Genomic DNA, 12,340 nt, shown 5'->3' on the forward strand with positions numbered 1-12,340 from the left:
AAGACGAATAAAGGCCTGCATGTTTATTTGGACTCACCTGGCATTTCCCCACGGGAGTTTGAATGAAGGACAGATTGTTGATTTCGGTTATAAACGATTCTGGAAGAATTCTCAAAAGGCATTTCCAAAAACTCTGAATGTCAATATAAGTACAACTAGGGATTCCATTCTGCTGCAATTCTAAAAATAAAATATGCAGGTTAACCAGAGTCTTGAGTCCATCTAAGAGAAAAAGTGAAATACACCAGCAAACTCTTTCAGAAATAAAATCACTAAAGTTGGTGAGCTGTAATATACTCTGCCAATTCAGTGAACGATTCTGAGTACTTTTGTGAGCAGAGGCGCACCAGCTCCCCCAATTTCGTACAGATTTGTCCATTCATCGACACAACCAAATTAGTTTACCTAATTAGGAAATATTATTAACAGTTTAAATTTTTTATAAAATAAAATCCAATTAGGGTCTCAGAAGTTTGAATCACTTTCCAGGACTGTTTGAAGCAGGTCGAGATTAAGAAATGTCATAAATACGACAAGGAAACAAAACGAACGAAGAAAATGAGCTAACGATGTCAATGTATTCCATTTTGGTGCACCCCTAGTCCTTTGCTAAAGATACTTTTCTTCCCGTTTGGGCATTAAGATTGGTTTCACAAATCTGGAGATTCAGTGAGTTAAGAAGCCTGGGACGAGATGCTTCTGGTGTCTTGTTACGTACACATTTCTAGGTTTTGTAAAAATCCTGTGAGATGTGTTTTTTGTGGAAATTGAAGTGCAGACAGAAGAGACAATTGGAAAACTTGAATCATTTTCAGAAAGAAAGCCGGGTATTCTATCCTCTCTGACCGTAAAAATAAAAGTTGGGATGACCCGTTTTTATAATTGAGAAAGAAGATTGAAACTCATGGAGAGAATAAGAAACTTTTTAAAAAGTCCGAGAATTTAGTACAATTTTAGTGCTCAAAAAAATGGTTGTGATCTTACTTAGTATTGACGAATGTAATCACACTGATTATGGTCGCTCTTCAGAAACATGCCCAGTTTTTATCAACATGGTCAACAACCAGTCTATGATTGTTATTGTGCTCAATGAAACTAAATTGAGATATAATCAGTACATTGAATTGGAAGGATATCATTCTGTTTGCAAAAGAGTTTCTTGAAGCGGTAATAAAATAGGACCTCAATTATAACTCTTACACTTAATCATAATTTATCTCTTAACTCTTACCATATTTTTTTAGATTTAGAAAAGACCATCGAATTAAGTACGCTGAAACTAACAAGTCGATAGGCTGCATTGAGATTTTAAAATTCCGGGAAGTGGTCTAAGATCTTATTCTAGCAATTTTTTCAAATTTTTAAAATACCATTGAATACAAAATATTGAAACTAATTACTCTTTTTTTAGAATCAGTTCGATTGTACACATAGTAAGATTTCGAACTTGATTATTGTCGAGTTTCGATTACTTACGACGGCATAATGAAGTAGTGAGATGTATTCACTTACATCTCTGCAGACAGTATGGAATAAGAAGGTCAAAAAGATTGAAGACCCATTCAATCCAGTCTATATTTGCAAATGAAGCAGTTGAGATCAGAGTCGATACTACTATAAGTACTGACACACACGTTCATAACAACAAGCCCGACATTTTCGTGTGGGATAAAATTAAGAATACGATTACACTAATCGAAATTGGAATAACTTCGCAGCAAATTCTTAAAAAGTCGAAGTCGAAAAATCCCACAAGTATGATCTCTTAGCAAGTGAATTGGCTTTAATCCACAAAGCAAAAGTGAATATAGTACCCATAGTATTAACGTGGGATGCCATTGTCAGTAAATACTACAAACAATACCAGAATGGTCTGAAAATTGAGTACCCTGTAAGAGCATACATCCAAACTATTATCATAAAGAAGACTCTTGAAAGTATGTGCATCGATTATAAACATGGAATGATGTCCCAAGAGGACGACGGTTTTGAAGAAAATATAACTTTCCTTGATAACAACATAAATCAGAAACTCGACGAAACCGACTTAATGACGGGAACATTTGAAAAAGAGTCCTACTCCTATAATAACATTAATCGAGAGGAAGAGCGATGGAACTATGAATTGGAACCTGATGAAAGTCGTCTCATCCGGGAAAAGAAGAATGATCCTTTAGATTGCCTAAAAGAAGTTTGGAGACCGGTCAAGGTTGTCCGTGTTGGGGCAAAGAGGAGGATGATCTATTGAGCTCGAAATTCGTTTAATTAGTTTAATATTACTTTTAAACCTTTAATAACTGTCATTGTCGAGTTTGATCTATGATCTTATTTTTGTAATTTTTTCCAGATTTTTTTACATAGAAAATTGTAAATTCTTAGTAGGCAGCCTAATATGACTTTTCGGGTTTTTTTCTTTCGGGACTTTAAAATTTCGTTTGTCAGATTACAAAGACGGGTATTATGTTGACTTTAAACTTTGGCTGCCTCAGCCAATCTCAAAAACATTGGGAAACGATCGTTTCGGAGTAGATCGTAGCCAATTTAATATTATCTCTAGACCAACATTGTTTCGCATAGCATTTTATGTCTATTAACATTGATAACATAACCTTGATCTTAATGTAACTGAAGTTAAACCTTGTTAATTGATTTTTTAAAATGCTTTCAGTAATTTTATCTATTATCAAAATTCAAAAGGCTAAATTTGTTTATTTGATAGAGGGGCAAAAAATATATAAAATAATGTTTTCCTAATGCTTTATTTTTATCCAAAAATGTAAAAATTAAAATGGCGAAACATGAAGTTCAATTTTCATACTTATGAAAATCAAGCAAACTCGTCAAGACGGCATTAATAATAAGCAAAACACGTAGAAACCATTGCTCGTGATGGACTTGGTTGATATCATAAAAGGAAATGTTAACCAAAGAAAAGATGATGATTTTAATGACCGTTTCAATCATTCCTACACAACCACAGTCCTCATTTTGTTTGCAGTAATTGTGACTACAGAAAACTATGTCGGGCATCCAATAAAATGTTGGACGCCTCCCCAATTCACGGGTACTTGTTTTATTGATGTGTAGACAACTTCAATTCTTATACCCATTCTATATGCTGGGTCAAAAATACATACCATATTCCATTAAATAAGACTATCCCCGAAACAGACTTTTATAAAGGGAAGCCACAGTTGCGATATTATCAATGGGCGCCCTTTATTTTCCTCTCGTTTGCTTTTTTCTATCAACTGCCTTGTCTTTTTTGGAGGTCAAATAATGAGACTTCTGGCCTCAACCTTCAAAAGATTGTCGAGATTTGCGAAAAGTATCACGATGCCGAGGATCACTCTAAAAAGGATGAGCAAATCAAGCTCATTACAGCACATTTCAATCGTTATTTCGAAATAAAGCAGCATTGGAAGAGTCGGTCAAAAATTTTTCTTCAAAAATCTCTGACGTTAACATATCTAACAACAAAAGTGTTGTATCTTCTGAACGCAGCGACACAGTTTTTACTCACAGATCTCCTGCTATCTAACGGAAAGTTGGGACTCTACGGCATTTCCTTGCTTACAAATTTTGTTTTCGGGACTCCGACGGACTTGGGTTTTTTTCCGAGACAGACCTTATGCGACTTTTATGTACGAGAAATAGGAATGGAAATGACTGGAATCAGATATACTGTCCAGTGCGTTCTGTCCATCAATCTATTTTTGCAAGCTATGTTCTCATTTTATTGGTTTTGGCTGGTTATCGTTGTTTTCTATAATTGTTCGAACACGTTTCATTGGATGTCACAACTCCTTTCCAACAAGAATTCAGAGTATTATGTTCTTAAACACATCCGTCCAGAACTACAATCCGATTCCAATGAACATGGAAACTTTGAAACGAGGGACTCACTAATTAGTAAATTCATCAAGCAGTACCTCCAAACTGACGGAATCTTTGTACTGAGACTGATTTCTATGAACGTGGGTGATTTTGTCTTGTCTGATCTCACAAGCGCCCTCTATGAGAATTTTAAAATCATAGAAAGTGCCTATGACTTCCAAGGCAGTTGAAAATGTTTGAATTCTTGGTTTTTCTTACTTTTTGAGGTCAAATTAAATAAATGTTTTTTGTTACTTTTACAAACCTACTGTTGGTTTAAATTCCAATGACTCGCGAGTGTCAGTTAAACGTCAATAAGTGACAAGACATTTGTTATATGATACAATGACGTGATATACTTTACTAAATAGCGTATATTACTTGACGAATACTATATATTAAATTAACGGATACCTAAATTAATTTTTCAATGAGAATTAAGATTGACGGATTATATTATGAACCTTTAATTGAATACACCCTACCAGTTATAAATGAATGTACAAAATGCAAACAAACTATAAGGTTTTCTAAATGAAAATCAGCTTTAGTAATCTACAAAATAGCGTCATATTAGAGAAAAGGAAATACCATTCACATTGCTTCAAATGTGTCAAATGCGGAGTAAATCTGGTAAAATCAGGTTTCAATTCTTAATTAAATATTAAATTGGATACTTTGTTGTGAAGGGAGAAATAATGTGTAAAACTCATGCAGTAATTTCGACAAGACCCATTGGTGTCGGGAAGCACAGATATTTTGTTTCTTAATGTTATCCGTAGTCACTAACCATTTTGTTTATTAATCGAATTTTACAGAACCGTAACAAGCAAATATTTTTCCATAGTTTCTCTAAGTTAGACAAGTTATAAGTAATAAATGAGTTGTTAAATGAATCTAATTTCAGAAAATTGACAAATGCGTCATCAATCATCTTCTCGATAGCCTACACTTTCGAGCTGGTAACTCACGTAGGCATTGCTGGTCACTTCGTCTGGGTTTCGAAAGGCTTTTTAACATATCCAAATCGACGTCAATTACAAAACAATTAGTTTATTGAATCCTAATTAGTTTATTGTGCAAAAGAATTGGTTATCAAAGAATGCCAATCGAATTTTGTTGTTTCTACTTTGCATCAGCACATAAATGATTCTTTGCTTTTCTTTAATACAGTAAGCACATTGCTAATTCAAAAACACGAAAGTACCCAAGGTTTTGCTTGTGCTAGTCACACAATTTTTCAAGTGCAAGAGAGAGAAAAAGTTAGTTATTCTAATTAATTCTGAATTAAGACGTGAATTAGTTTTTCTTGAAGTTTTTTATTGGAGTGCAATTGTAGAATACTAAGAAGCTCATGACATCTTATCGGGAAATCCATCGTATGTGATGAGATGTCTATGACGACGTTTTTTTAATAAAAAACCAAATTATCAAAAAATAGAGTTTATTGTTTATCTTATACAACAAGTTTTTTTTATCTACTCCAATAAGATTCGAATTGTCGAACCGTAGTGTCAGTATATAATTTGTTCTTTTATTTGTAACAATATGACTGAACTCGAAGCATTGTTGACGCACACTTTAAATGCGCCATTACCATGGGAACATGTTTATTAGTGTGGTTTACGTAAATAATTTCATCTTTTAATGGCACCAAATAGTAATTGCAGATATCCTTGCAACTGGGTTTCCAGACCAATTCTGAAAAACGGTGTTTATGTCGGTTGTTGGGTAATTTTATAGATGTTTAATTTTATTTAGTATGTTTCTGCCTATTCTCCTCAAGTGAGCCAAGTAAAAATATTGTACGGAAGTGCGACTTTGTCCAATCATATCAGAAATAATAAAGTATTACTTAAAACAGGCATTCAGACCCCTTCAAATAAAATAAGCAAAAAAATTGTGTCTCAAGGGACACAGACTTCTATTAGACGAGAAGTCGAAACAGGTACTTCGAAGAATGATGTCACTCCTGTCAAAAACAATGACGAATTCAAGTTAAACTCGAACAGTGCAAAAAAACACAAATGGGAATTTAAAGGAGTCCAAGTTCCTGTGTTCAGAGAATCTACCCATTCTTGTCTGCAGTGGGTTAAAATACCACTTCCAAGGACAGCGACAAAACACTTGGCTTTTTGAGATATTTAGTTATTTATGAAAAGTAATATTTTTAATTCTTTTTAATTTTTTCACTTGCTTATTGCACGATTGACAGGAGAAAAATGTACCAATGAACTGAATTTAATCAAAAAAGAATTTTATTATTCTTAACCAATTAAATAAATTTACAGATTTTATGCACTCAGCGAGGCTTATAGAATGAAAATCGCTCCGTTTTTAGTAATTAATTTACATTTTGTTTAAATTTGAAAGGTTCCATTGAACCTAAAAAGCTTTCAACCGTCTTATGTCAATTTTTTGGAGAACTGATTTCCTCAAAAAAACCAAATTCAGAATAATCTCCAAGTTAATCAAATCACAGAAAACTTTTAAAACTTTTGATAAACATTTACATAAACATGTCCTCACATATAATTGTGTGTGACTTGGAGAATTGCCAAGGCAAACTTAAAAATGCGTGCTTGGAACTTAGTTGAGTTTTGTCATTTTCTTGATATTTTTAATTCTAGATGTTTTGTTTGGAAATCTAACAAATAATAGTATCGCTTGTTTTTTCTTAAATCAGATATTATTCGAGTTAAATCAGGCTAATCTATTCAATTTACATTTGTCCCGATCTGATAATTCTCGAAATAAAACTTGAAGAAATTGATAAAACACAGAAATTCAAGCAAAAACTTTATTACATGTTCGAAATCATATTATTAAGCCTATGAGAAAATTCTGAAAAAGAAAAATTGTTGATAATGTGGGAGCGTGCATTATTTTTCATAATATTTAACAATTCTTCATTGCATGCTAGTTTAAACATACATTGGGCAAAGGAATCGGCAGTTGGCTCGCACAGAAACCCAGTTTCACCATCAACAACAGTCTCGACTGGCCCCCCCGAATTAACCGCCACGACGGGACAACGGGAGTACATTGCCTCGAGCGGAACTATACCAAAATGTTCCCTCGAAGGAGTATAAAGCAGGCAAGTTGCATTTTGCAAATAATGTCGCTTTGTCGAATCGGATCCGTTCTTTATAAAAACCACCGAATCCTGTATTTTCAGCCTTCGCACTAAATTGCAGATCTCCGAGTGATAGGCCACGTTGTCCTGCAGTCTCTCGTCATACCCTCCCATGAGAACCAGCTTGTAGGAAGTACATTTATATCGACTTGAGAAAATGGCTGAAATTGTCAGCCTCAAATATAACCAAATGCCTCGACAGCGAGAGTAATATTCTTTTTTCTCTCAAATCTGTTGATTGAAAGAAAAAATTGGCCAGTCTTAATTTCACCGTCGTTTTCTCCAGGAAGGTCAAGTCCGTCAGTGTTGGGGACAGGATAGAGGACCGCCATATCTCTCCGTGCGAGGGAGAGGAAGGTCTTTTGAACAACACTCCCTACAATGTTGTGACTGACCAGATTACTAGTAAATTTGGAATTGACGAGTATTTTGTCGGCCATTCCAGTGGACAACTCCTCCAGCTTATTTAATGGAAATCGATAGACTTTTTTAAAGAAAGCAACAACGGGAGAGTGATTGTGTTGGCCAGTCAGTAGCATGTCGGGGAAATGGCAGTAGAAGACCACTCGGTGGAGTCCGAAGAGTTTGACAAGTAGCACAATTAGTGAAATTTGATCACAAAAAACAATGTCGAATTGTGCTCCATAAAACCATAGAAAATAAAAGGTCACGACGCTTATTTTTATCATTGCACATAACGCACAAAATATTCCCAGAATATGACGGGGGAGGTACTCTCCGATTTTATGTATTGTCAGAGATCCGTCATTCGTCTCTGGAAATGAGTTTCGGGGGTCGTGGTATCCGGTGAAAAAGTCGACAGTGTGACCCGACAGTTTCAAAGCCATGGCTGCGTCGATTACAGCCCTTTCTGCTCCTCCAATTCCTAGATCCGGGTGTATGAACGCGACCCTCATGACGTTTTGTAATCGTCACAAGACTGCATAAATTTTATTCATTAAAATTGAATAGTCACTATTTATAGTAAATTGTTAAAATTATTAAGAAACAACATTTAATTCGCCCACAATGACGGATATTCTTTATGCTGGATAAAAAACTTGTGAGGCTTTTTCTAAGTGATTGGATATAGAAACTCAACGACTTAATTTTCAAGTTAGATGACGATACGAAAGAAATATTGTGTCGGTATGTACATAAGAAGGGTGAGGATTATTATGTTTGTGCTCAGTGAATAAAAGAGCATAGAATGTACATTTTCGACAAATAAACGAGTAGCGAAGGCGAAGGATATAGGCGCCGCAAATATTCATGGTAATATTCCCATGAATTCCTTACATGCACAACTAATCATTTATTGATTATGGAGATCAAAAAATGCTAAAAATTAGCCGAAAAAGCACAGCTACTTGATTGAATGGACGATTATCAATATCTGGCGACAGATGAATTAGTTTGTCTAAAAACCAAGTAACTTGAAGGGACGTAAAGAAGAGAATCAGCAATCTGGTAATTACTAAATCGAGCAGCCTCTATCAAGCAATAATTAAACATTCCCTGCGTAACTCAATTAGGAAGAGGATTAATGACCGTTGTCCAGAAAGGTAAAAAATCTCTTCAGTTGGTTAACGACTTTGAAGAGAAGTCGTTTCATGTCTAAGAAAAGGGGATATTTTATGTGGGTAAAATCAATAAAAACATGCTCAAAACCGTCGAATATCTTAACTGTACATAATTGAAGATACAGTCAAATTCGTCTAAACCAACTCCTTGGTATACCGTAATTCTATCAAAACCGAACTAAACTTCTGGTCCCAATTCACCTCATAGACCATCACCTCTATTTTATTTTCGATATACCGGATTTCCTCTATTCCAAATCCCGCCCGTATTTGTGGTCCCAATTTCAATTTTCTTGTAGTATAAACAAGCTTGATGACATCAATTTTTGAATTAATCCTACTAATTTTCTTTAACCTTGAATTGAAAAAAATGATAGAGATATACTCGACAGAAAATCATAAACTAAAAATCATACAGCCTCGGGATCAGAAGACTACTAATGACTCAACTCCTTGCCAAAATGGACACAGAAATCAATGCGACACTGCTTTCAAAAAATGTATCTCGTAGATGCAATTTGGTGGATTAGCACAGCTTGGGTGGACGTGAAATCAAACAAAATCTTTCTCTGCTTTAATAAGTGTGGCATTCCAGACAAAATATATCTTATAAACGACAACCCTGAAAAAATTTACTGTTTATACCCTTCATGAATAGACGAGTCGATATTCTAATGACAGAAGAATTTATAAATTTAGATTTGGATTTACATGCTGAACTACCCAATGATTCGGGTTCGAACAGAATCAAAACATATAAAGAACTTAACACGTACAAATGTTCAACATTTCTGGAACTCAAGACCCTCCGTTACTCGTCAACAGAATGATTTATCAGAACAACAAATCGATTGCTGAATCGAGGCTAATTCTTATTGACAAATTTTTATTAATTTTACTGTTTCACTTTTCGTTATAAGTAAATTAAATGACTTGTTCAATATACCGGCCTCCTCTCTATGTCGGACAATTCTGTAAAACAAAAATTCCATCGCTATGGTCTGGAATCACTTAGTTAGCTAGGATTTTTCTCTTTTCCTTATCACCCGGTGATCCTGGGACAATTCTGTCGTTCCAAAGAGATGTCGGTTTAGAGTGGTTTGACTTTAGTTATAATTTATCGACAAGTGTTTTATAAAAGAACGAGAAAAAACGCCTTATTAAAATTAGTAAAAGAATATTCTTTAACAAAGAGGACCCTATTGAGTCTTCAGAGTAACATAATTCTCCCCTAAGTAAACAAATGCTATTATTTAATCAAATCGGATTAATGAATAATTGTATTTAAGAAGCAATAAACTAGCACTTTATTGAGTCAGCTTCCATTCCTTCGTTATATTCGTGGCTCGACGTTTTTTAAGTTTACTCTCTTTTTATGTCAGACTTTATAAATTGTAAAATATTTCCGGGAAATTGATCAAAAATGATTTTTTGAATATTCTAATTAAAAATCATCCCACTTGATTCCTAGCCGACCAATCTATTGTTTGTAATGTCACTCCACTCTACAAATCGGGCTGTGAAATGTCTATAGATTTATCACTCAAATAAGAAACATAGAAAAGTACAACTAGGACATATTACTAAATATAGCATAATCAAAAATTTATGGCGTAAAAATGTTGGTGAACTAGGGATTTGACTTGACATCGAATGTGCGCAAGGACTTTCTAGTAAATGACAAAATAAATTAAACAGAATCTTGTGAACCCAAGACTTAGTTTCGGTGGCATTGAACGCCCTCAGTTGATATGATTTGCGACGAGATTTGACTACCAAGTAAGGCGAACCCTCAACCTTTGACGACCGTGCCGTCCAGAAGTATTTTATACAAATTGATGAGAAGTGATCTGGTGGACACGATGAGAAAACAATTGGTAATTGAAGGATGGAATTTGACAGTCATGTCCCTCAGTTGAATAATCTTGGCTGCATCGCGGTCCTTGAATAGTGAGGACACTTACAGTAGAGTTGTAGAAATAGTAGAGAAATCCCCCAGCAAGGACAAACCAACGGGAAACGGGGAATGGGTAGAATGTATTAGCTAAGATTGTAAGTATGAGGGGACACTCGCCATATTTTAACAGCCACCCCTCCTTCTCCCGCTCGAGTGGGCTGTGGATTGGGAATTCTACGTCGGGGTATCGGAAAGGTTCCCGTTTGATTGACTTGAAGAGAGACTGCCCAATCAACACAACCCCCAACTGACAGATATGCAGAACTGAAATGCCCAGACTCATCAATTCGCTGAATACTCTCGACGAATTGGTCAGAAGTCGGCTTGACTTTGACATTGTGGTTGTGGAGAGACGTGTTGAGGATCACAAGGGAAAACACAAGCGAATAACACAACTCTGCATTCCCTCACACATTTAACCTTCGTCGGGGAAATCTCCTTCGTTCTGTGAGTAGTAGTGCTTCGAAAAACTGGCCAGAATCCGGTCGATTTGCTGGCTCTCCGGCGGCAGGACGAATGATTGGAGATAATGTCTACGTCGACAACCATCCTACCTCAGGCCGACCAGCAAGTCCACCCGCTGCAGGTCAAACAGGCGACTAAATTCGTCCAAAACTGCCATATTGAACGAATTCCTGGACTAAGAATATTCGAATACATTTCCCCGAGGTATTTCCCAATGTTCCGTTTTGAGAGACGTTGGGATTGGTCAACAAGGAAGGAGGCAACTGACTTGGAGTCACTCAACACACGTCGGTTGATCATGTAGGCAATTCCCTGAATTGTCAGGGGAGTTGTCACCCTGTTGCAGTTCCGGTTGAATTTGCGTATTCCCGTCGTTAGTTTCTTGGTTGCTCTGTCGAATTAATTACTCCAATACATTGAATCAGTTCTCATATCTTGATTGTCATTATTTAATTGTTTCTGAGGAATATGACTGAGAATAACCAACTGATTCACGTCGAATGTTTTCTTCGTCGGTATTCGACTTTATTGGGACTTTTACTCGGCCAGGGGAGTCATTTTTTGTTGATCGGGCGTTCATTTGAGGTTTAATTGTATACTATAATTGACATAAAAACAACCAACATAAATGACGACTGTATTTGTAATATAATAATGACTTTATGTTTTATAACAATTCTTAATCGGATAATAAATTTTTTAACGTATTAATTTGTGAACTATAAGTGGGCAGCACCAAAATGCTGACAAATTCTTCTAATACTTTCTGTATGCGAGATCTACCCTTAATGAACAAACTTATTAGAAAACACACTTTAGAAATTAAATCGAATTTATTTGAGTGAGTGAATTAAAAAGAGTTATTACGCAATTGTTAAGCGTGTTTTTTATTATATGCTGAATATTCCAAAAAGTCTGAGTCTGACACGCGAGAGGTCACAGAAACGTTATAAAATGATAATTCTAAACTTATTGTCACGAGAAAAATAGTGGCCAGTTGTTGTTCTAAAAGACAACGGGCAGCTCAAGTCTTAAATGTTTTGAATATTGGTTCAAACTGAATATAGGATGCTTTATGTGAAATAGGGAATCAGAAAAAACCAAAGAATCTTTCTTGCATGAAATTTTTTTAATTTTCCAAATGGAACACAAAAAACGGAACAAATAAAGTCACGTGATCCCGACTTGCCTCTAGTTCACCCCTCCGTGACCGTAAAGACTCTTTTCAGGCTCGCCAGGAAGTTAATTGATTCCATTCCGTACAAGGAACAAGACAGAAACATTCAATTACGGGGTGTTTTCCAATAGACATTTCCAGACTTT

The 12,340-nt window shown here is 35.5% G+C and overlaps 2 protein-coding genes across 2 annotated transcripts; both read left to right on the forward strand.

Annotated features, from left to right (window-relative positions):
* The first annotated feature begins 1,966 nt into the window (after positions 1-1,966).
* On the forward strand, positions 1,967-4,067 carry LOC115228786 (innexin-11-like). The gene is made up of 3 exons (XM_029799274.1): positions 1,967-2,191; positions 2,348-2,367; positions 3,272-4,067. Exons 1-3 carry the CDS (start codon positions 1,967-1,969, stop codon positions 4,065-4,067), a joined length of 1,041 nt encoding a protein of 346 aa, XP_029655134.1.
* Positions 4,068-5,484: 1,417 nt separating this feature from the next.
* On the forward strand, positions 5,485-6,015 carry LOC118761255. The gene is made up of 2 exons (XM_036499021.1): positions 5,485-5,607; positions 5,638-6,015. The coding sequence occupies exons 1-2, from the start codon at positions 5,524-5,526 to the stop codon at positions 6,013-6,015; spliced, it is 462 nt and encodes a 153-aa protein (XP_036354914.1). The 5' UTR covers positions 5,485-5,523.
* Positions 6,016-12,340: the final 6,325 nt, after the last annotated feature.

The sequence above is a fragment of the Octopus sinensis genome, unplaced genomic scaffold (assembly GCF_006345805.1).
Source record: "Octopus sinensis unplaced genomic scaffold, ASM634580v1 Contig10970, whole genome shotgun sequence".
Lineage (NCBI taxonomy): Eukaryota > Metazoa > Mollusca > Cephalopoda > Octopoda > Octopodidae > Octopus > Octopus sinensis.

What these genes read in the sequence shown, in the direction of transcription:
- LOC115228786 (XM_029799274.1), top strand. Translation starts at nt 1,967, where the DNA reads ATGTCCCAAGAGGACGACGGTTTTGAAGAAAATATAACTTTCCTTGAT. An exon ending in CTTTAGATTGCCTAAAAGAA is followed by an intron (nt 2,192 to 2,347) that starts GTTTGGAGACCG and finishes AATTTTTTCCAG; the next exon opens with ATTTTTTTACATAGAAAATT. An exon ending in ATTTTTTTACATAGAAAATT is followed by an intron (nt 2,368 to 3,271) that starts GTAAATTCTTAG and finishes TCTTTTTTGGAG; the next exon opens with GTCAAATAATGAGACTTCTG.
- LOC118761255 (XM_036499021.1), top strand. Translation starts at nt 5,524, where the DNA reads ATGGCACCAAATAGTAATTGCAGATATCCTTGCAACTGGGTTTCCAGA. An exon ending in GTGTTTATGTCGGTTGTTGG is followed by an intron (nt 5,608 to 5,637) that starts GTAATTTTATAG and finishes AATTTTATTTAG; the next exon opens with TATGTTTCTGCCTATTCTCC.